Raw genomic sequence first — 24,585 nt, 5'->3', positions numbered from 1 at the left:
CATTTTCTGACTGGGAACTTATGGCAAATTTACATTTATTTGATTTTAGGGTTCCTTTCTTCCTTTCTTTCTTTCTTTCTTTCTTTCTTTCTTTCTTTCTTTCTTTCTTTCTTTCTTTCTTTCTTTCTTTCTTTCTTTCTTTCTTTCTTTCTTTTCTTTCTTTCCTTTCTTTCCTTCCTTCCTTCCTCTCTTTCCTTCTTTCTTTCTCTTTCCTTCTTTCTCTTTTTCCTTCCTTCTTTCTTTTCTTTCTTTCTCTCTTTCTTTCTTTCTTCCTTTCTTTCTTTCCTCCTTTCTTTCTTTCTCTTTCCTTCTTTCTTTCTCTCTTTCTTTTTCTCTCTTTCTTTCTTTCTCTCTTTCCTTCTTTCTTTCCTCCTTTCTTTCTCTCTTTCCTTCTTTCTTTCTCTCTCTTTCTCTCTTTCTCTCTCTTTCTTTCTTTCTTTCTTTCTTTCTTTCTTTCTTTCTTTCTTTCTTTCTTTCTTTCTTTCTTTCTTTCTTTCTTTCTTTCTTTCTTCTTTCTCTCTTTCCTTCTTTCTTTCTTTCTTTTTTTCTTTCTTTCCTTCTTTCCTTCTCTCTTTCTTTCTTTCCTTCTTTCTTTCTCTCTCTCTCTTTCTTTCTTTCTTTCGTTTTGTTTTTTCTTAAAATAATTACTTATTTGGACTTTTGTGTATTTTGTACCAGGCATTCTTGTCTTCCTCACCTAAAACTCCAGGAGAGGGAGACCCAGTCACAGGATCTGACTGACCCCAAATTACCAGTTTGTAGTCTCCAATTGTTATTAACTTTTAGGAGGCTTCGCTTCATCATTTGATAGTAATGGATGAAGATTTTTTAGTCCAACAGACCTAGCCTTACCTGAAGTAATTTATTTCTACGAAACAGCAGGCCAGGGCTGGAGAGATAGTGCAAGGAAGGTCCTCGCCTTACAGGTGGCTGACTCCAGTTTGATCCCTGGTGTCATATCTGGTTCCCTGAGCACTGCCAGGGGTCACTTATAAGCACAGAGCCAGGAATAGCCCCTGGACACTGCCAGGTATGTCCAGAAAATGAGAGAGAAAAAGAGCAAAGTCCAGAATGAGAGAGAGAGAAAGAGAGAGAGAGAGAGAGAGAGAGAGAGAGAGAGAGAGAGCGTGGGCAAGCAAAGTCAGTGTAGAATATAAATAAGAAGGGGAAAATATATCTCTCTTGGGAAGTCATTTGTTTTCATTTCTATATGATGTACAAGGACTCTCAAAGGAAAAGGCTAACCCTGTCAAGTACCTAGAATTTGCAGCCCACACTAGTGAATACTTGGATATGTAGTAAAACTTGGTGTGACTCAGCAGAGGGACTAGCTAGCTTAGGGACTCTTCTGTCCTTGTTTGCCAGGAAGGCTGCCACCTTGAGGAGAATTCTTCAAGTCAAGAAAAAGTTGACTGTGCCATATTTTTATATTCTGCAAAAGTTGGGGACCCTGCTGAAAAGAGGGAACCCTGCGAGAGTCAGGAGACCTGGTTCTTCATCTTGGTCCTGTCCCTGATATGTCATACTTTGGGGGCCAAGTAACTTAAAGTTCCCTTTAGGAAATTCTGGGCCAGCTGTGAAATTCCTGTGACTTTCAGCCTCTTCATACCTCTGAATTGTCAATTCTATGGAAAGCACATTTGGACCCAGTAGTCAACAGCTAGAACAGCCAGGACAAGGGTCAGCAAACTCTGTCTATGAGAGAGATTATTTTCTACATGGTAATCTATTTTTGGTTTTCTGATCCCTAACTAACCCTCCTGTCATACCCAGACACTCTGATGATGTGGAAGGAAATCGGGCATAGGTAGTATGCAAGCAAATGAGTCCAACTGCATTCTAAAACTGTGAATATGCTACAGTGCTCTCTTTTGTATTCGCCCATGTAAAAAAAAAAATCATTTTTAGCTGATGGACCATACAAAACAAGCTGCAAGCTGGACTCATCTTGTTGGCCTTTGCTTGCCAGGTCCCAGCTAGAACACTGGTGATATGGTTCAATATGGCAGGAAAGTGAGTGAGACACAGCCAAGAGTAGTGACAGATGAACCTGGAGAGGTAGCAGAAATGAGATTACAGAGCACTGGCCACCTTGTATAGTTTAGAGCTACAGTTAAATAAGCTGCTCTTTGGAGAGTGGATCGGAGGGAACAACTGTAAGAGATAGTAAGGAGGTAGAATTGATAGATCTGTTGATAGCCCACATATAGGTATGAGGGAGGGAATTTTTCCTACCCTTTTATTCAAGCTAGCTTTCTAAGTTTTCTTCCTTGAACTTTAATCCACAGAATCACAGGGGATTAGTGTGGAAGTGATAAACCCTCATCCCCCAGGGGAATTCCCCTATCCCCCCCCCCTAGAAAGTTGTTTTGTTTTTAGTCTTTTGGGTCACACTCATCGATGCTCAGGGCTTACTCCTAGCCCTGTGCTCAGGAATTACTCCTGCCTGTGCTCAGGGGATCATATAGGTTGCTGGGAATCAAATGCATGCAAGACACCCTACCCACTGTACTATTGTTCTTGTCTCCTCCCAAGAAAGTTTTTAAAAAGAAGAAGCTGGGGGCCAGAGAGATTATATAGAAGTCAAACTATTGCCTTGCATGTGGCTAACAGTACTTCAACCCTGGAGTTCTATCCCTGGTACCCCACATGCTCCCCTGACCGCTGCCTGGAGTGAGTCTTGAGCACTGACAGGTGTGGTCCCCAAAACAAAGTAGCTGACTGCCTGCGCGGGTACGGTGTCATGGTCACAAGCAGTGCCTCTGCCGGCATCTTTTCTCTTTGCACCACAGTTTCTGGACCTTTCCTTCAACAGCCTGACAGGGGAGGCGATCTGTGACCTGGGGATCCTGCCACACCTCCGCGTTCTGCTGCTCACGGGAAATGGGCTCACCTCCCTGCCTGCCAACCTGGCTGTCGCGGAACAGTAAGTTCTCCATCGCGTCCCCCAGGTTCCATCCCCGGCCTCTGTCTGGGGAAGACTGAGAGTCCAGGGAAGCAGGGCAGAGCAGCTCGCAGGGCTGTAAGCAGCGGGGATGCCACCCAGGCTCCCAGGAGAGGCTGATCAGGAGCAAGGTGCCAGCCTGGAGACCGAGTGGCCTCTGCTGGGGTTTCCTCACCTCTCCCTGGTGTTAGGGGACCTTCCCTGCCACTCAGGGGCCACTGGTAAATTGTGGCCAATGTTCCTGCCAGACTCTTCTCCTTCTAAGTCCCCCTAAATAACCTGCATGTTCCCATTCTGCCTCCTGGCTGGCTGGACTACTTGGTCCCTTCTCTTGTAAAAGTAACATAGTGACCCCAGAGTTTAGAAAGGAGACAGAGTGTTAAGAAATCAAGGGGGGGGGGCGGGGGCAAGAAGCAATGGTGAGCCGGCTTCAGGGCTTCAGTTATCCCAGAGATTGAGTGAGGGGTATAGTCATATATCTGAAGCACAAACTCAACAGAACTGAAAACATGAGATCTAAGCGGCTGCAACTACTGAAATGTGGTTTTTGTAATGTGCTTGACAAGGTGACAGGAGGGTAGGGTTGGGGTGGGGAGGGAATCCGGAAACACTGATGGAGGGAAGTTGATACTGGTGAAGGGATTGGTGTTGAATTATTATATGGCTAAAATGCAACTATTAGTAACCTTGTAAAGCATAGCTCTTTAACTTGAAATAACAATAATAAAACATTTTTTTAAAAAATAACACAGTGAAGGACTGGAGAGATAGTAGAGTGAGGCACTTGCCTTACATGTGGCTGACCTGGGTTCGATCCCTGGCACCCCATATGGTCAGGAGTGTTGCCAGGAGTGATCCCTGAGTATGGAGCCAGAAGTAAGCCCTGAGCACACCTAGTATGATCTGACCACCCCCAACCCCCACCCCATCCCTAAATAAAAGAAGAGTAACAGACTAATAATGTTTGCTCATGCCAGGACTTTTTTTTTTTGGTAGTTAGAGACTATTCTTCTCATAGCATTAGTTATATACAAATCATGAAGGGTGGGGCACACATAGGTGTGGTTGAACAGATGTAAAGCCCCTTCAAGGGAAGTTCTTCTAAAAGATTAACTCAAGGACAAAATCTCATCTGGGGTCAGCATTCTTGATTACTAGGAGATCCACTCAAGGGTGGGATTCTTCATCTATTAAGGGCAGAATTCTCCATCTCTTTTGTAAAAAAAAAAAAATAATGTAGAAGTACTGCTATTTGTTCAGCCATTGATTAAACTGATTAAATTGGGCATGAAGTCCACATTGCTTTTTTTTTTTATTTTATTGTATCACCATGAGATAGAGTTGCAAAGCTTTTATGTTTGAGATTCAGCCATATAATGATGGGACACCCATCCCTCCACCATGCACATTTTCCACCATCACTGTCCCCAGTATCCCCACCCCTGTATCGCCCCCATCCCAGTCCTCACCCTGCCTCTATGGCAGACAATTTCCCCAATACTCTCTCTCTAATTTTGGGCATTATGTTTTGCTCGAATTTTACCACCACCATTCATCTGCCAGGGGCAGATGCTAGATAATTTATTTTCCATTGCTCATTTTGAATATCATGAAAGCTCGTGTAGCTGGGATTGTGAATGTAAATTTCTAGATTGTAAATTGTTGGGTTCCGAAGACATCTCTGTATGGCACTAATCCATTTTGGGATTCAATTGGGAGTCTCTGGACCAGGGCTGTTGGTGTGCACCTGGAGGCAAATTGTGGGCATGACAGCCAGAGCTGGGTGGGCAGGACCAGGGGAGGGACAGCCTGGGTCCTCTGCTGCCATGTGGCCTGGGAATTTAGTCCTGGAACCCGCATACCTGGGCCTTGCTTGTGGAAGCTCTTGGTCACCAGGATTCCATCTGGAGTAGGCGGGGAGACTGCACCTGCTCCATCTGGGGTGCCCCAGTGAAACTGGCCCAGTATGGGACCCAGAGAGATCTCCGGCGCTGTGGTGTTTTCCAGGACTTGCTGCTGTGTCTCTGGACACAGAGCCAGGGCTGTTGGCGCGCTAAGATCCACATTACAAAATTTCCAGCAGGTATCTTGGTGAGGACCATCCTGAGACAGTGGAGTCAGCTGGAAATCCGGAGGTGATTTTGGATTGTGGAAGCAAGTGGCTGCCAGGGGCTCTGGTTGGGCGGGCACAAGCCAACCCACCCCCCTCCAATTTGCCCTGGTCTGTTCAGCCATGCACAAGTCTGAGCTTAACCATGGCTTTTTTTATTTTGCTTTTTGGGTCACACCCAGCCATGCACAGGGGTTACTCCTGGCTCTGCACTCAGGAATTACTCCTGGCGGTGTTCGGGGGACCATATGGGATGCTGGGATTTGAACCCGGGTTGGCCCTGTGCAAGGCAAAGACCCTATCCTCTGTGCTATCGCTCCAGCCCCTTAACTGTGGCTTTTGATTTCTTTCGAGATTTACTTAGGGGTCTCTGAAGCAAGGCCAGTAGTAGAGCTTACAGAGTGGCGCTGGAGTTGGTTCGTGAGGGTGACGGCCAGTGCTTCCATGTGTATTGGGAAGTAGGGGGAGGTAGCCCATCCCAGCTCTGAGAAAGCCTGGAGACTTCAGTCTCAAAACCTGCATATCAGAATTTTCAGCAGATTATATCTTGGTGAGGTCCATCCTGAGATGGTGGAGTCAGGCCAGGGGTATGGCGGCGATTTTGGATTGTGGAAGCAAGTGGCTGCTGGGGGCTCTGCTTGAGTGGGCCACATGGCCAACCTGCCCCCCTCCGATTTACCCCAGTCTGTCCAGTCATGCGCACGTCTGAGCTTATGTGCGGCTTTTGATCTTTTTTGAGATTTATCTATGGGTCTCTGAAATAAGGCAGATAAATGAGCTTGTATAAGCTGAGCCAGAGGTGCTTTGTGGGTGTGGTTCCCACATACCTAGCTTTTGGCCGTTTGATTTCTTGGTAAACTTGGTCCCAAGTTGTTGGGGTCTGGCCAAAGGTACAGCAGCAATTTTGGGGTAACAGGAAGCCTGAAGGCACCACAGGTACAGGTTGACCTGTTGGCGGCACCATACCCCCAGAATTCTCCATCTAAGGGCGTATTGGTTTCTCCTTTGCTTAGCTAGTAATCCATTTAAACAATCATATTGTATTTACTTCTTACTAATACTTCTAGTCATTTTGTATGAATACAGTAAGAGATATATTAAGCTTAAAGTGTGGCTCTTCCTGGGGAGCTCTCACTATATATCCCAGACCACAGTTAGTTTTTCCTAACCCAGCAGGGTCCTTATTCGGTTACTTCTTTTTGGGTAATGATAGAGTTTGTCCCATGACCATGCTCTTATTATACTTCTTATGGTGCTTAGCCTGTCCCTTTTCAATGCCAGGGTAGCTTACAGCTTGCCCTGGGTCCATCCAAGTCCCTCACAGGGACCCTCCTTTTGTGAGTGTTAGGAAGTAAGGGCAATTGAGGCTTAAGTCAAGTAAATATGATGGATGTCCAGCAGCAAATTTTATTTGCAGTCAATTAACTTGCATGTTATCGAAAGCATAGCATCATCAGTCTTCCTGTGTCTATACAAAAAGAACATTGCCAAACAATGCAAAGGACATACAGGAAAGAGAAAAGCAATATAGGATTAGAAGTGCCTGATGCAATTCGATATGCCTCAGGAGCACTGTGATGGGAGTAACTCAATAAACCTAAGCTTCCTGCGTGAGGAGCAAGGACAAGCTAATGTTATCCAACAGAACTTGAGAGGCCATACGGATCACACCCAGGTTGGCCTTTTGTAAGGCGAGAGAGCCCTGCCTGAGGTACTGTCTCTCTGGCCCCTCAGTTGTCAAGGGGGTTATTGATTTGTTGTTGTTGGATTTTGTGATTACTTTATCTGGCTTGGATATTTATTTAATGTATGGTGTGACTTTTTCCCATTCGGGGAGGGTATATTTTTATTTTATCCCAGTTTCTTTTGGCATGTAAGAACTTTTATTTATTTAAGATTTTATTATTGAATCACTGTGAGATAGATCTTTACAAACCTGTTCATAATTTGGTTTCAGTCATTCAGTGTTCTAACACCCATCCCTCCCAGCACATTCCCCTCCCCCCACCAGCCTGCCTCTATGGCAGGCATTTTTCTTCCCTCTCTCTCTCTCTCTCTCTCTCTCTCTCTCTCTCTCTCTCTCTCTCTCTCTCTCTCTCTCTCTCTCTCTCTCTCACACACACACACACACACACACACTCCTTTTGGGCATTGTGGTTTGCAGTAGAGATACTAAAAGGTTATTCAGTATATCCTTTTATCTCCTTTTAATACTCAGTTCAGCGTGATCATTCCCAGCTATTATTGTCATCCTGGTCCCTTCACTATCTCACCTACCCTCCGCCCCACACACACTGTGCTAGATTCCATCCATTGACCAGCCCTCCTGTAGGTCCTGTAGCACTGTCGTCCCATTGTTCATCGATTTGCTCAAGTGGGCACCAGTAACGTCTCCATTGTGAGACTTGTTTCTGTTTTTGGCATATTGAATACACTGTGGGTAGCTTGCAGGCTCTGCTGTACAGGCGGGATACTCTCGGTAGCTTGCTGGGCTCTCGGAAAGGGACAGAGGAATTTAACCAGGGTCGGCCATGTGCAAGGCAAATGCCCTACCCACTGTGCCATTGCTCCAGTCCAATAATTTATGTAAGAGAAGCAAAATTTAAACTAACATTACAGGACCAACATCACAGAAACGGAAGAAATAGACTAGCCCTCCTAGCTCCTGTTTTCCCTGGCCATGGGTGGATATGTCTTCTACTATATATAAGTGTTTTGACACTTTCTGAACACCTTAGCTTTTATGTATATTTTATATACCACAAATGAATACAGTCACCTTATATGTCCCTTTCTTTTTGACTTATTTCACTCAGCATGATACTCTCTATGTCCATTGATTTATAAGTAAATTTCATGGCTTCATTGTTCCTAATAGCTGAGTAGTATTCCATAGTGCGTGTGCCATAGTTTCTTTGTCCATTCGTCTGTTCTCAGGCACTCAGGCTGTTTCCAGATTCTGGCTATTGTGAATAGTGCTGCAATGAACACAGGGGTGCAGACGGTGTTTCTGCTGTGTGTTTTTGGGTCCCCAGGGTATTGTCCTAAGAGTGGTATTGCTGGGTCAAATAGGAGGTCAATTTCTAATTTTTTGAGTAATGTTCATATTGTTTTCCAAAAGGTTGGACCAGTCGGCATTCCCACCAACAATGAAGGAAAGTCCCTTTCTCCCCACATCACACCAGCACTGGTTGTTCTTATCCTTTTGCATGTGTGCCAGTCTCTGTGGTATGAGATTATATCTCACTGTCCTTTTGATTTGCATCTCCCTGATGATTAGTGATGAAGAGCATTTTTTCATGTGACTTTTGACCATTTGAATCTCTTCTTTGAGAAAGTTTCTGTTCATTTCTTCTCCCCCTTTTTTGGATGAGGTTGGATGATATTTTTCTTGCAAAGTTCAACCAGTGCCTTGTGTATCTTTGATATTAACCCCTTATCAGAAGGGTTTTTTGGCAAATAACCTTTCCCATGGCTATTTTTGTATCTGGGTCATTTTTTCTTTTGAGGTACAGAAGCTTCTTAGTTTAATGTAGTCCCATTTGTTTATCTTTGCTCTCACTTGCTTGGTCAGTGGTGTTTCATCTTTGAAGATAACTTTAGTTTCAATATCGTGGAGGGTTTTACCTACCTTTTCTTCCATGTACTTTATGGATTCAGGTCTGATGTTGAAATCTTCAATTTACTTTGATCTGATTTTTGTGCATGGTATTAGAGGTCTGAGTCCATTTTTTTCTTTTTTTGCATGAAGCTGTCCAGTTTTGCCAGCACCACTTGTTAAAGAGGCTTTCTTGCTCCACTTCACATTTCTTATCCCTTATCAAAGGTTAAATGATCATATATATGAGGGTGTGTATCAGGATATTCAGCCCTATTCCATTGGTCTTCAGGTCTGTTTTTATTCTAATACCATACTGTTTTAATTACCACTGCTTTGCAGTACAGTTTGAAGTTGGGGAAAGTGATGACTCCTATCTTCTTTTTTCCCAGGAAAATTGCTTTAGCTATTCATGGGGGTTTATTGTTCCATATGAATTGCTTTAGCTATTCATGGGGGTTTATTGTTCCATATGAATTTCAAAAGTGTTTTGTCTATTTCTTTGAAAAATGTCATGGGTATTCTTATAGGGACTGCATTGAATCTGTATAATGCTTTGGGAAGTATTGCCATTTTGACAATATTAATTCTCCCAATCCATGAGAAGCGTATGTGTCTCCATTTCCTTATGTCTTGTCTTATTTCATGAAGCAACATTCTGTAGTTTTCTTTGTACAGGTCCTTTACCTTCATAGTTAAATTGATTCCAAGGTACTTGATTTTCTGAGGCACAATTGTGAACAGGATTGTTTTTTAATATCACTTTCTTCTCTTTCATTATTTGAATATAGGAAAGCCACGGACTTTTGTCTATTGATTTTTTTCACTTGCCACTTTGCTATACAAATCTTTTGTTTCTAGGAGTTTTTTACTAGCTGCTTTAGGATTTTTCTAAGTATAGTATCATGTCATCTGCAAACAGTGAGAGCTTGACTTTTTCCTTTCCTATCTCTATGCTCTTAATGTCTTTTTCTTCCCTAACTGTTATGACAAGTACTTCCAGTACTATATTGAATAGAAGTGGCAAGAATGGGCATCCTTATTTTGTCCCTGATCTTAGAGGGAAGGCTTTTAGCTTTTCCCCATTGAGAATAAGACTTGTCATGGGCTTGTGGTAGATGGCTTTGACTATATTGAGGAAAGTTCCTCAATTCCCATCTTGTTGAGAGTTTTCATCATAAACAGTTGCTGAATCTTGTCAAATGCTTTCTCTGCATCTATTGATATGGTCATGTGGTTTTTAATCTTTTCTTTTGATGATGAATTGGACTGGAGCAATAGCACAGGGGGTAGGGCAATAGCAATAGCACAGCCTTGCATGTGGCTGACCCGGGTTTGATTCCTCTGTCCCTCTCAGAGAGCCCAGCAAGCTACCGAGAGTATCCCACCCACACGGCAGAGCCTGGCAAGCTACCCCTGGTGTATTTGATATGCCAAAAATAGTAACAAGTTTCACGATAGAGACATTACTGGTGCCTGCTTGAGCAAATCCATGAACAATAGGAAGACAGTGCTTTACAGTGACAGTGATATGATGAATTATGTTGATTGACTTGCTTAAACAATCCTTGCATCCCCAGGATGAATCCCACTTAGTCATGGTGTATGATTCTTTTGATGAGACATTGGATACTATTTACTAATATTTTGTTGAGGATCTTTGTATCTGTGTTCATCAGGGATATTGGCCTGTAATTTTCTTGTTTCATGTAATATCTCTGTCTGCTTTTGGTATTGGGGTGATATGTGCCTCATAGAAACTGGGAGTGTTTCTGTTTCTTCAATTTCCTGGAAAAGCTTGAAAAGGACTGACAATAGGTCCTCTATAAAGATTTGGAAGAATTCATTAGTGAATCCATCTGGACCTGGGCTTTTGTTTCTGGGAAGACTTCTGATTACCATTTCAATTTCCTTGATAGTGGTAGATCTTTTCAGGTATTCCAAATCTTCTTGGTTTAGCCTTGGCAGGTTATAGGAATCCAGGAATTTATCCATTTTTTCTAGGTTCTCTTGTTTCATGGCATATAGCTTCTCAAAGTAATCTCTGATGATCTTTTGAATTTCTATGGTTTCTATGGGGAATGTTCCCCTTTTCATTTCTGATTCAGTTTTTTTTAATTTAATTTTTTTTTGGGTCACACCTGGTGATGCACAGGGCTCATTCCTGGCTTTGCAGTCAGAAATTACTCCTGTTGGTGCTCAGGGTACCATATGGGATGCTGGGAATCAAACTCGGGTTGGCTGCATGCAAAGCAAACACCCTACCCGCTGTGTTATCACTCCGGCCCTCTCTAATTCAGTTTATTAGGATTCTCTCTCTCTCTATTTCTTTATGAAACTTGCTAGTGTTTTGTTGAGCTTGTTAATTTTTTTGAAGAACCAGCTCTTAGTTTCATTGATCTTTTGGATTGATTTTTATTTTTGGGATTCTAACTCGCTGACTTCTGCTCTAAGTTCAACTATTTCTTTCCTCCTGCCTTGCATGGGCTTCTTTTGTTGGTCACTTTCTAAGATCTTAAGTTATGATGTCAAGCTATTTATGTGGGCCCTTTCTTCCTTCCTGATAAATGCTTGCAGAGCTATGAATTTTCCTCTTTACACTACTCTAGCTGTGTTCCATAAGTCTGGTAGCTCATGTCTTCATTCTCATTTGTTTCCAAGAATCTTTTGATTTCTTCCTTGATTTCCTCTCTAACCCACTGATTGTTCAGCATGATCTGTTTAATTTTCACGTGTTTGATTTGATTCTCCACTTCTGTATGTGATTAACTTCTATTTTCAGTGCATTGCGATCTGATAAGATAGTTGATACAATGTTTATCTTCTTGATTTTATTGAGGTATGTTTTGTGTCCCAGCATGTGGTCTGTCTTGGAAAATGTTCCATGTGCATTGGAGAAGAACATGTATCAGGCTTTTGGGGAATGAAAAGCCCTGTATATATCTAACTATCCCTCTCTCTTCCATTTCTTCCTTCACAGCCAGTACTTCCTTGGTGAGTTTTAGTCTTGTTGATATATCAAGAGGTGATAAGGTGGTGTTGAAGTCTCTAACTACTACTGTGTTGCTGCCAGTATCCTCCTTGAAGTCTATTAGCAGACTTCAAAAAATTGTTTTATTTTATAAGGTAGTTCACAATATTTGATTACATTTAATATTCAAACACCAATCTCACCACCATTACACCTTCCCACTACCAAATTTGGGATGTTTCCATCCCAAGCCCCAGTCCCTGTCCCAAAGCACAACCAAAAGAATATATTTTGTATTGTCTGTTATGACAAACTGCTGAAAATGCTGCAAAAAAGTATCCATAGAGGAAACAGTGTGAAGATTGTTCTATTTTGGTAGGGGCTATTAAGACATTCTTTAGTGTAAAAAACTAAGGCTCACCGAGGGGCGCGTGCACTCGTGGGCTTTCTGGGTGGCTCTGTCTCACCGCCCGCGTTCGGTGCTCTGGAACTGCAGTGTGTGGACTGGATCGGGACGGCCGGTGGTCAAGGAAAGGCGAAGGAAGAACGAGGACCAAGCTAGTTGCTGATTAGTTACCATTTATTCAGTCTTCCATCTTTCTCATCTCCCACACTCCCAGCTCCGTCCTCTCTCTGGATCAACTGTCACCTCTCTCCATCTCCTCCCTTTTTCCTCTCTTGCCCTTGCCCTTAGGTTACACCCAGCCAGGTAGCAAAATCAACATAATAAAGCCCTTCCTGAGGGCTGTCAGGTTTAAAGGGAACATAACCTAGGGGCGTTTTAAAGCCCTTCCTGACTGCCAATAGGCAAAATACCTCTTAAGGGTTTTTTTCTCCTCTACCCATTCCAAACACTCATTAACATCTTAATACTAGTTATTTTTGCATGGACATAGCAAGAGATACAGGTTTGCAAGGCAGCTCTCCTAGCAACATCTTGCCACAGGCTCAGACCACAGCACTCAGGCCAGATTAATCATTCCTCACCCTAGCAGGGTCCGAATCTAGTTATCACTGTTTGGATCATGACAACATTTGTCCATGATCAAGCTCTTAACTTATAATTAAGCATTAGGCACTTTGGCCAGGCCCATCTCGATGCCAGGGTAGCATACAACTCACCGCTTGCCGTGGGTCCATCTCGTCCCTCGTCAGGACCCTGCTTTTGGGGGTGCTAGGAAGTAAGGGCAGCTTAGGCTTAGGTCAAGAGAACAGATGCCCTGGAGGAAAATATCATGTAGAGTGAAATGACTCCCGGGTTACAAAAGCATATAACATTTGCTAAGTCTTCCTGTGTCCATACAAAAAGGACTTGCTCTGAATAAACTCAAGAAGAAGAGAAAAATATTATTTACAAGTCAACAGAACACTAAGAAAGAAGCTACAAATAAACAAAGAGGAATAGGAGCATTGTAACGGGAGTAACCCAATAAACCTAAACTACCTGAGGCTATGTTATCCTACACTTTAGGACATCACTAACATGTCATTAAAGGTTGAGTGATGTGAGCTTTCATATATATATATCTGAAAATATGTATATATGCATATATATATTTCCCTCTATGATTTGTTGCCTACTATTTGAACCCCATCAAATGTGGTGTGGTCCTTAGGTAGAATGGGTAGGGAGTCTCTTTTTTTTTAAATTTTTTTTTTTAAGAATTTTATTTTATTGAATCACCATGTGGAAAATTACAATGCTTTCAGGCTTAAGTCTTAGTTATACAATGCTGAAACAACCATCCCTTCACCAGTGCCCATATCCCATCGCCAAAAAAAAAAAATACACAGTACACCTCCCATCCTGCCCCCCAATCCCCCCGCCTTGTAACTGATAAATTTCACTTTACTTTCTATTTACTTTGGTTACATTCAATATTTCAACACAAACCTCACTATTATTGTTAGGAGTAGCTCACTAGAGTCAGACCTGTTGTGAAGAGATATGAGGTTGCGCGGCCGCAGTAACAGCCACGCGGTTTTGAATTTCTGTACTTTAGCAACTAAGTCCAGGGAGATTTCTTCCAGATATTGGATCATTGCAAGCTTGTAAACCCCATCTGTGGTCGTCATAATATGGTGGACATTTTGCGAGGAGCTGCCCTTGCCGAAAAATTTAGCTGGCGTCTGGAGTCACGCTCGTGCAGCTGCGGAGAGGCCACACACACATGTAGTCCCCGGGATCACATCTTGGCGGCAGGTGGGGCTGGTGCCACCCACCTTCCCAAGAGCCCCCTCGCGTCCTATTGCTGCAGTTCGTAAATCCCATCTGTCATAATATGGTGGTCACCACGCCCTTCATCCCCGGCAAGGAAGAGGCGAGAGAGAGAGAAATACCTTTCCCCTCCTGGGCGGGCATGGGGCCACGGCTTAGTTCTCAGTCTGGAGACATTCTGCAAGGAGCTGCCCATGCCGAAAAATTTAGCTGGCTTCTGGAGTCACGCTCATGCAGCTGCGGAGAGGCCGCACACACGTGCGGCCCCCCGGGATCACATCTTGGCGGCAGCGGGAGTGTCTTATGATGTTTTTTTTTTTTTTTGCACAAATGTGTTTATTTTCGGCTGTATGGTCCAGGAATACATTCATTCGTACGTGAGGCTCGGCCCAAGCATGTGGGGACAGCCTTGAGCATGGCAGCGGTTGGGTTCTGGAGGGTTTTGGCTGCTGGATCTGGGTCTCTTGGGGTGGGGAGGGCTCTCACCCACCCCCCTCTGGGGTGCCCTAAATAGCAGATGTTTTAAGTATTTTGCTGGCTCCTCATTGGATGTGTATCTGTTTAGGCATGTAATTTATTCCTGATATACATATCCCTTGATTATTAAGAAGTGTCCTTCGCTGTCCCTACTAACTTTTTTCAGTCTGAAATCTATGTTGTCAGATACTAGTGTGGTCACTCCGACTCTTTTGAAGGAGTTGTTTGCTTGAAGAATTGTTTTCCATCCTTTGACTTTGAGTCTGTGTTTGCACTGACTGTTCAGATGTTTCTTTTTTTAAAAAAATTTAATTAATTTATTTATTTAAAGCTTTAAATTGAATCACTGTGAGATAGATACACAGTTACAAAGTTGTTCTTGATTGGGTTTCAGTCACACAATGAAATCAAACACCTATCTCTTTCTTGCAAACCATGTCCTCAGTTTCCCTCCCCCTGTTGACCTGAAGCCTGCCTCTATGGCAGACATTTTTCTTCTCTCTTTCATCCTCTCCTCTCTTTCTCTTTCTTCTCTGTCTCTTATTAGGCATCTTTTAGGCACTGATATTTGCAATACTGTTACTGAAAGGGCATCACGCATGTCACTTTTACTTCCTTTAGCACTTAACTCTTGTCCAGAATGATCATTTTATGCTGAGACCAAAATAGTGCATGCCACTTTCTGTGCAGATGTGTCTCTTGTAGGCAGCAAAATGCTGGATTCAGTTTTTAATTCATTTTTGCCACTCTGTGTCTCTTAATTGGTTGTTTAGACCATTGACATTGATAGAGATTATCGTCATGGGGTTTGGTGCCATATTTCTGTAGAAGCTTGTTGTGTTTGCAGGGTTTGTCTTGTCTTAACAGTAGCCCCTTCGGTCCTTCTATAAAGGTTGGTTTTGAGTCTATAAAGTTCCTGAGCTATTGTTTATCCGTGAAGTAGTGTTTTGTTCCTTCGAGTCTTAATGAGAGTCTTGCCAGATAAAGTATTCTTGGTGAGACACTCATTTTATTGAGGTTTTTTCACTATATCCCACCACTGTCCTTGGGTCCAGATGGTTTCATCTGATAAGTCTGCTGTAAATCTTGTAGAGTTCAACCAATGCCTTATATACCCTTGATATCAACCCCTTATCAGTTGGGTACTGGATGACTACCCAACTGTACAGTCAGAAATATACTTTTCCATTCTGTAGATTGTCTTTGTATTCTGGTCACTGTATCTTTTGCAGTGCAGAAGCTTCTTAGTTTAATATAGTCCCATTTGTTTATCTCTGTTTCCACTTGGTTGATCAGTTGCGTGTCATCTTTGAAGATACCTTTAGCTTCAATATCGTGGAGGGTTTTGCTGACCTTGTCTTCAGTGTACCTTATGGATTGTGGTCTGATGTTGAGGTCTTTAATCCATTTTTATCTGACTTTTGTGCATGGTGTTAGGTCGAGGTCTGAGACCATTCTTTTGCATGTGGTTGTCCAGTTATGCCAGCACCATTTGTTAAAGAGGCTTTCCTTGCTCCACTTCACATTTCTTGGTCCCTTATTAAAGATTGGATGATCATACATTTGGGGTTGTGTGTAGGAATATTCCACCCTGTTCTATTGGTCTGTGGCTCTGCCTTTGTTCCAGTACCACGCTGTTTTGTTACTGCTTTGCAGTAGAGTTTAAGGTTGGGGAGGGTGATGCCTCCCATCATCTTTTCCCCATGAATTGCTATTTGTGGGTACTTGTTCCATATGAATTTCATGATTGCTTGATCCATTTCTTGGAAGCCCGCCTCACATGCTGGGGGAAAGGCAGCTCACATAGAGAAGGGAACACCAACTAAAGTGTGGTTGGAGGACCCGCTCGAGATGGGTGAGGTGTGCTGAAAGTAGACTATAGATTGAACACGATGGCCACCCAATATCTCTGTTGCAAACCACAACACCCAAAAGAGAGAACAAAAGGGAATGCCCTGCCACAGAGGCAGGGAAGGGGAGGGGGCGAATGGGATAGGAAGATAGAGAGGGATACTGGGGTCATCGGTGGAGGAGAATGGGCACTGGTGGAGGGATGGGTACTCGAGCATTGTATGACTGAAACACAAGCACAAAAATACGTAAATCTGTAATTGTACCCTCACGGTGATGCCGCGCGACATTTTATCTCTTCATTCTCATCAGTGAAAACTTATTATCAAATATTTCCTTGTTAATAGAGCTGTATTCTTGGGGGATAAATTCCAACAAAAATAGTGAGTCTGTTTTGAAACTCTAACAACAATAGTGAGTTGTGTGTTGAAATCTGGAATGTAATCAAGGTAAAGAGAAAAGGAAGTGAAATTATCACTCACGCACGGGGTGGGGGGTTGGGGGGTGAGGTGTGGGATGTATACTGTTTTTTTTGTTTGTTTTTGTTTTTGTTTTTTTTGGTGGTGGAATATGGGCACTGGTGAAGGGATGGGTGTTTGAGCGTTGTATAACTGAGATATAAGCCTGAGAACTTTGTAACTTTCCACTTGGTGACTCAATAAAATAAATTAAAAAAAAGAAAAAGAAAAGAAAAATAAACTTCATATTTCATTATCATGAGTAGCCATATATATTATAAACACCAAGTTTCATACTTAGGCAAAATAACACATTGAGTAATTATAAAATTTTATTATATAAAAGAGCATGTCATGATTCTTCATAAAATAACACAGTATCAAAAAGTTGTCAGTTTTTAACCAAATTAAACTATAAATTCTATGCAATTTAACTACTACCCAAATATACTTTAATAGGACTATTTTGAAATCCTTATGAAATCCATGTTACCAAGAATGGTCAAGATAAATACACAGATGATAATAAAATAGAGAAAATTACAAGTCTGCTTGTTGTGGGCTAGAGGAAGTAGTATTCCTCACTGCATTTAAGAGGAAGTTGCAGGAATCATGACTCTTCACCTTAAATACTTTTCTTACCAAACCACTGAACAAAGATAAATGTGATGTGGATATGATAATATCATGCAATAAAGATTGTATTCACTTTACAATAAATAAATAAATAAATAAATTTTTAAAAGATTAAAAATAAAAAAGCATTTCTTTAAATATAAAAATTAATTAAGTAAACCATAGACCAAATTAATAGACTTTTTTATATATATATAAAAAAAAGTCTGCTGTAAATCTAAAGGCTGCTCCTTTTTCTTTTTTCCTGGTTTCTTGGGTCATATCTGGTGATGCACAGGGGTTACTCCTGGCTTTTCACTCAGGAATTATTTCTAACGGTGTTCTGGGAACCATATGGGATGGATGCTGGGAGTCAAACCCAGGTGGCCTGCATGCAAGGCAAATGCCCTACCTGCTGTGCTATCCCTCCAGCCCCAGGGATGCTCGTTTGTATGTGAATTTCTTCTTTGACTTGCTGCTTGCAGTATTGTGTCTCTGTGGCACTCATCATTCTGGTTATTATATATCTTGCAGTCTTTTTATAGGGTCTCTGTTAGCTTGTACCCTTTGGGCTTCTTGGATCTGGATGCCTGCACTTTCCAGCTCTGGGATCTTGTCAGCAACGATGTCTTTAACTGTTACTACCTCACTGGGGTTGCCTCCCTGTCCTTCTGGTACTGTGACGATTCTTATCTTGTTCCTCTGGAATTCACCACAGACATCTCTTACTCGCCCTTGTGCTATTTTGAGGTCTTTTTCCATCTTCTGTTGTTTCCTGCATGCTTTCTGCAGCTCGTCTTCAAGCTCACTGACTCTATCTTTGGCTGTTGTCACTCTACTTGTGTAAAACACAAAAATAAAAAGAAAAGGCACGCGCGGCGAGGCAGGTGAAGGAACGGACAGAGGCCAAATTGGTTGCTCGATCGGTTTATTTCATTCTCTCTCCCTGCCTCTCTCCCGGCTCTCGGTCTCTCTCTCTCGATCTGTGGATCTGGCCCCCGTGGATAGGGCCCCCCAACCCACTCTTACAGCCTAGTTAAATCTCCACAGCATGAGGGGGTTGGGGCATACACATAGGTGTGGTCAGCAATAGGGTAAGGTTCTTTTCCCTCAGGGGATGCTTCTCCTAGGACTTAATTCTCTTTCAGCAGGAGGATCCACCCAAGGGCAGAGTCCCATGAATGTGTTTCTCTTCTCCTCAGCCAGCAAACATATAAGAATTCATAATATTAATCATTTTGTATGGACACAATAAGAGATGCATTAAAGCTTATAGAATTGCTCTCCTGGGGCCATCTCAATCTCAGACTACAGTGCTCAGGCCAGATCAGTCTTTCCTATCCCTGGCAGGGTCCCAGTCTCATAATTACTATTGGATCATGACAGCATTTGTCTATGATCAAGCTCTTAACTTATAGTTAAGAATTAGGCACTTTGGCCAGGCCCATCTCGATGCCAGGGTAGCACATAACTCACCGCTTGCCCTGGATCCTTCCCGTCCCACGTCGGGGACCCTACTTTGGGGTGCTAGGAACTGAGGGCAACTGAGGCTTAAGTGGAGAAAGCAGATGCCCGGGAGGGAATAATATTAGAGGCCAATTAAGTCCTAAGTTATAAAAACATAATATTGTCTTCTTGTGTCTATACAAAAAAGACATAGCTTTAAAGTAAATTATTCAAAAGGCATAAGGAGGAGAGAAAGGCAATCTTACAATATTCAGTGTCCTAGGAAGTTCTGACCTTACCAATTAACAGAGTTTGATTAGAGGAAGAGCAGATAAACTGGTAGAAGTGGTTACAGATAAACAAAGGAATGGGAGTGACTTGGGAGCACTTTGATGGGTGTGACTGATAAACCTAAGCTCCTAGTGGCAAGGGGGAAAGGACAAACCAGTGATATCCAACACTACTATCACAGGCCCCACTGAGTTTTTAATTTTCATCTACCAAATTTTTTATTAGTGACATTTCTGTTTATGGTTCTCATTTCTGCTCTCATTTCTTCTTGTATTTTATTGGCTGACCGCTCCACTGTTTCTTTCATGTCCTCCTGTATTTTATTGGATGTCCGTTCCACTGTTTCTTTGAGCTCATTAAGCATCCTCACCATTTCATCTCTGGATTCTTTATCAGAGAGATTACATATGTGGGTATTCCGTCAGGCTTCAGGGCTCTTTTCTTCATCCACGCCTCCTGGTGGGGATCTGTGCTCTTTCTCCACGATGCTGTAGTAGTGAGGAGGTGGATCCCTCCAGTTCACTATCAGTGTCCCCCTCTCACTGCCAGGGAGGACTCTGATGAGCATTGTCGACAGTGATCTCCCCTTACCCCTTCATGGAATTACCTTCCTCTTTGGTGCTCCTGTGTGACTTCTGTGGGGCCTCTAGTGCTGATTTGGGTGACTTATTCTTTTCGGTTGGGTTTGTACAGATTCTTGTGTTCACCATTATTTTGGTGAGTTTGGGGGATATTTTTACTGGAGTAGGCTAGCAGACTATTAACCTAATGTGATTGGGGTGGGCAGGCTGCCCTCCTAAGACTTCAGTAGAGGAGACTAAGATATGGGTCCAGTGCACTCTGAAAGGGGAAATTAACTGGCCGCTGTGAATGACAGCTGCCCTGAAAACCACACCCCCTGCTGCCGCATACCTGTAGGGGGAGGGGTCCACCTTGGCACAGATTCTAAGGTGCAGTTCTGAGTCTCACTTCGGGTGATCTAGAACCACCCAGGTCCCTCTTTTCGCCTAGACCCCAGTGTGGGCACCTGTGGTTCTGCAGGGACCTTCCTGTCTGATGTCACTGTTCAACACGCTGCCCGCCAGACCCTTCTTGCCATGGTGCCTCTGCCAACCCACGTGGCCCTCTCAGTCACCCTGTGAGTAAGTGCTTTATCATCCTGGCTTACCCCAGGAGGACACTGAGCCGCTGATTACGGTTGCCCTGAGTCACAGAGCTAGTGAATGGCAATCCAAATTTGAGCCAGGCCTGTCCACTCCAGAGACTCTGCTTGGACCCTTTCCTTCTTTTGTTAGGTTAATTCTACACTTTTCTCCAAAAGGCTCAGACCCTCCCCCTTTCCCTGCCAGAAACTCCCCTTACTGCTCTAGCCCAGACCTCTGCCGTCCCCACAAAGCTTCTATAGAACTTAGTGTTCATCATTTCCTTAGGAGCAGACCACTTTTGACTGAAGAGTGTCCCAGAATACATATGTAACTATAATAGAGATGAATGGGGGGTGTACTTGGAGTCTCCCCAAGTGAGCTCTGGGAAGACAGGTGGTGTGTTGCCCATTTTTGATCTGTAGCACTGAGATGAGGATCCGGGTGCTTTTCACAGGGAGGTACACAGAAGGTGTCACCCAGAGTGAAGGCGAGAGACCCTGGGATGGGGGATGGGGGGGCATGGTTCCCTGCAAGTGTAATGGAGATTACCACACAGGGGCTGGCTCACTTGCTGCTCAAGGCTTGGGCATAGTAATGATGATCATTAGTGGTTTTATTAGTTATTTTATTCTCAAGCTCAATTCAAAGAAATGAAAAAGAGAGCGCATTGGTTCAGATGTCTAAAAATAGCAACAGTGAACAGGCCTGGTTCCTCTATGGCTTGATGCGGGCATCAGGGTGTTGTCAGGGCCCGGTGAGCCTCCAGTGATTTCAAGGGCCTGTGTGTGGCCTCTCTCCTCTCTCACCCGCATCTTCAGGCACTCACACACCTTATTGGCGTCAGTGTCGGCTTCATTTAGGCATTCTCTGTGGCAAGGCACACAGGAGCCAGTCTCAGGAACACAGTGATGCAGATGATGGGCATTGCTGATTTATTTTCAGGGGTGAGAAATCAGAGTTAGCACTCTAACAGTTTTGGTTTGTTGATTTGGAGCCACACCCGACAGTGCTCCCAAGTGGTTCTTAGGGTACTTGGCTGGTCCTGAGACCATGTAGGGCCAGGCCTGGAACCCAGGTCATCTCTGTGCAGGGCGTGCACTTCAGTCCTTTGTGCCTCTGTCTTTGCCTCGATTATTATTATTATTTTAAATATTACTTTAGGGGCCATGGTTTATGGTACTGATAACCTTAGGGTTTCACGAATAACAATTCCAGCATAGCACTCTGCACCAGAATGTCCCCTTCCCTCTGTCAATGTCCTAGTGGTGCCCTGCCCCCTCAGTTTCTTTCCTTCTCTGTCCTTCTCCTCCATATTCCCTGGGGTCGAGGCTGATCTAGACAGTACTGCCCCCCCCCCACCCACCCAGTTGTTCTATGTACCATGGATAATGGATTCTGTGTTCTTCCTTCTTTTTCTGTCGTATTCAATATGTCTTCCCAGTTCCACCCATGTTGCTACAAATTGCATGATTTCATTATTCCTTGCAGCTGCACAGTATTCTATTGTGTATATGTGCCAAATCTATATAATCCCTTCATCTGTTGTTGGATATCTAGGTTGATTCCATATCTTTAGCTTAGATTATTTCTGTTTGATTTTTGTTTGGAGGCCACACACGGTGAGGATCAGAGCTTTCTCCTGGCTCTGCACTCCAAAATGACTCCTGACAGTGCTCAGGGGACCATGTGGGATGCCGGGGATGTTGGATCCCCGACATCTGACAACTGAGTTGTCAGTTGGCCTCATGCAAGGCAGGTGCCTTAGCCACTCTATTATCACTCTGGTCCCAAGCTTAGATTATTTTTAAGAAAAAGCTGAAGCTAGATTCAGTCATAAATAAGCCTAAAAGAGATATATACTTTGGTCCTAAATAGCCCTTATATCTAAGAGATACACAATGAGTAGAATACCTTTCGTACACCTCCATAGCACCAGTAATAAATGGAGGGAATTGATTATAGAGATGACAAAGGGTTAGAAGAACAAAATGGAGAAGCAGGGTGGGGGAAGAAGGCAAAGGGAAGAAGGACTGATCACCAGAAATCAGAAGCCATCAAACTGCCTTCTGGGGGCCCACAGCCCACCCCTGCCTCTGTGCTTTGAGAGAGGTCATTTGTGTGATTCTGGATCTGCTGGAAACGGGCAGGCACCTCTGCTGACAGGCTCCATTAGTCACTAGTGGTATCTTTGCAGCATTGCTGCTGCCAGAAATGCTTTCAGAAACCAAATCAGAAAGGTGCTCCTGGGACCTTGGGATGGCTCAGTGGCAAAAACATCTGCCTTGTAAGCATGAGGTCATGAGTTCAGTCCCCCTGGACACCTGCATGCACCCATCACAGTCTTGTATTTCTGCCATCTGGGGCCCCTTTACACACACACACACACACACACACACACACAACATACACACACATACTCGCGCGCGCGCACACACACACACACACACACACACACACATACACACACACACTACAGGACATGCAGTATTTATAGCACCAGAGATAAAGTGTTCGGCCTAGTGATTGCAGCTAGAAATGAGCAAACACCGTGGCATGAGTGTGTCCTTCTCTCAGCAAGCACATGTGTGCACCACATAGATAAGGCAAACACCCCCCACACATGCAGGCCTGAGCTCCAGTTACCACAGCAACAGTAAAGGGGAAAGGTGGGCAAAAGACATGGTCCCTGGTCTGCCATTCTGGTCTCTCACCGGTGGCTTCCATTGGCTATTTCTATGATTTTTGTTTATTTGTTTGTGTTTGGGAGGCCATGCCCACAGAGCTCAGATATGACTCCTGGCTCTGAACTCAGAGTCACTCCTGGCAGGTTCAGGGGACCATATATGGTGCTGCGGATTGAACCTGATTGGAGGGTGCAAGGCACGTGCCCTACCTGCTGACCTGCTGCACTGTTGCTCCATTGGCAGGTTTTGTTTGTTTGTTTGTTTTGGTTTTCAAGGCCACACACAGCAGTGCTCAGGACTCACTTCCGGCTTGTGCTCAGGGATCATCACTCCTGGCAGTCCTGGGGGACCCTCTGGGGGGCTGAGGATCAAATCCATTCACTGTTTCTGGCTGGCACCTGTTAGAAAGTCAGTCTGGGCAATGTTGCCTCGTGGGTGACTCCAACCCCCAACACACAGTAGATCTGGCACAGCAGAAGGAGTAGAGGCTACAAGCAAGTCCGTGATGACCAGCACTGTCATCTTGGAGACATGCCGTCTCTCCTTCCCATATTGCATTTCTACCCAATAGCACTCCCAGTCTTGTCTCCCCTACAACAAAATCCTCTTTCCTATGAAGATCTGTTCACTTTCTGTAAAGAAAGGGAACTTTCCATGAGTCAATGTAGCCCGCTATGGTGAGGATCATTTTTCTCTCAAGTCCCAGTCCCACCTGGGTATTTTATAACCTAAAAATAAATTGCAAAACCATATACCCCTGCATTCTACACACATATTCATCTACACCTCCACCCTCCTCATATATATATACTTATATACAAACACATAGAACAAGCAAGGAAGAAAATTAACATGAAAATACTCATGTGCTACAATTGCCTTAACTGATCCAGAAGCCATGGAATATGTGTATGAATTCTTCTTCCCCTCCCTATTTATGTTCCCTTGGCCCATGGCCAGCACCACAGCTGCCCAGGGTTCTTTGGCTGATGTGAGATCCTGCGCGTCCACCCAGAAGAGTCTTGCGTCCATAAAGATGGCTTTGATTGGGTTGCTGCAGTCTTCCTTAGACTTCTGAAAACTAATAAAATACATCATGTTGCTTATAATAAAATTTGCCATCATAGCCATTTCCAAGCGCATAGTTCGGTGGCATTAAATACGCTCTTCTTATCATTCAGCTGTCCCTCCCCAACCACCCCCCAGCCAGAACTTTTCTCATCTTGTAAAAATTTCATTAGCTTTGAATAATGGAATGGACCTGACACTTCTAAGAGGAACATCAGCCAATTCCCTAGATTTCAGGTACACTCATTTTTGTCTTCAGGGTGTAGCAGCAACCAGATCCTCTTTTGATAACCAGTCACCCCGCCAATATCTTAAATAGCACTTTTCCTGCCTATTGGTTTAGTGCGGGGAGGGGGAGTGTGGGAGGGAGGGTGGAACATCCAGCCTGCACACTGTTGAGGCACAGTCTGAGCCTCGTCTGTGATAGGACAGACATGGATGCTTCTCGATGGCCATGGTTCACAGACGATGTTATAAATATAAATGTCCTTTGGCAGGAAAAGTGCCCTGCACCCCAGTTTAGTAGAATAAGGACCTCAAGTGGCCAGTGGAAATAGCAACTTCCAATTAAATGCCATCATTCTGTGTTCACTGTGGAACTATTCTGCCTGAGGAGCCTCAGAGTTACAGGAGTGAAGTTCAAAAAATAATACCAGTGGATTGTGGGGTAAATCACAAGAGAATCTGTTCTTATTTCCATTCATTAATT

At 43.7% G+C, this 24,585-nt stretch overlaps 1 protein-coding gene across 1 annotated transcript in view; it reads left to right on the top strand.

The window, feature by feature from the left end:
- The window catches only part of XRRA1 (X-ray radiation resistance associated 1), a 96,297-nt gene that overhangs the window by 25,052 nt on the left and 46,660 nt on the right, over positions 1-24,585 (top strand). Inside the window, exon 8 of the mRNA XM_055121974.1 lies at positions 2,793-2,926. Within this exon, the coding sequence (XP_054977949.1) occupies positions 2,793-2,926 (134 nt within the window). The remainder of the gene's footprint in view (positions 1-2,792; positions 2,927-24,585) is intronic.

The sequence above is a fragment of the Sorex araneus genome, chromosome X (genome assembly GCF_027595985.1).
Source record: "Sorex araneus isolate mSorAra2 chromosome X, mSorAra2.pri, whole genome shotgun sequence".
Taxonomy (NCBI): domain Eukaryota; kingdom Metazoa; phylum Chordata; class Mammalia; order Eulipotyphla; family Soricidae; genus Sorex; species Sorex araneus.
This window is presented reverse-complemented; position numbering and strand designations above follow the sequence as displayed.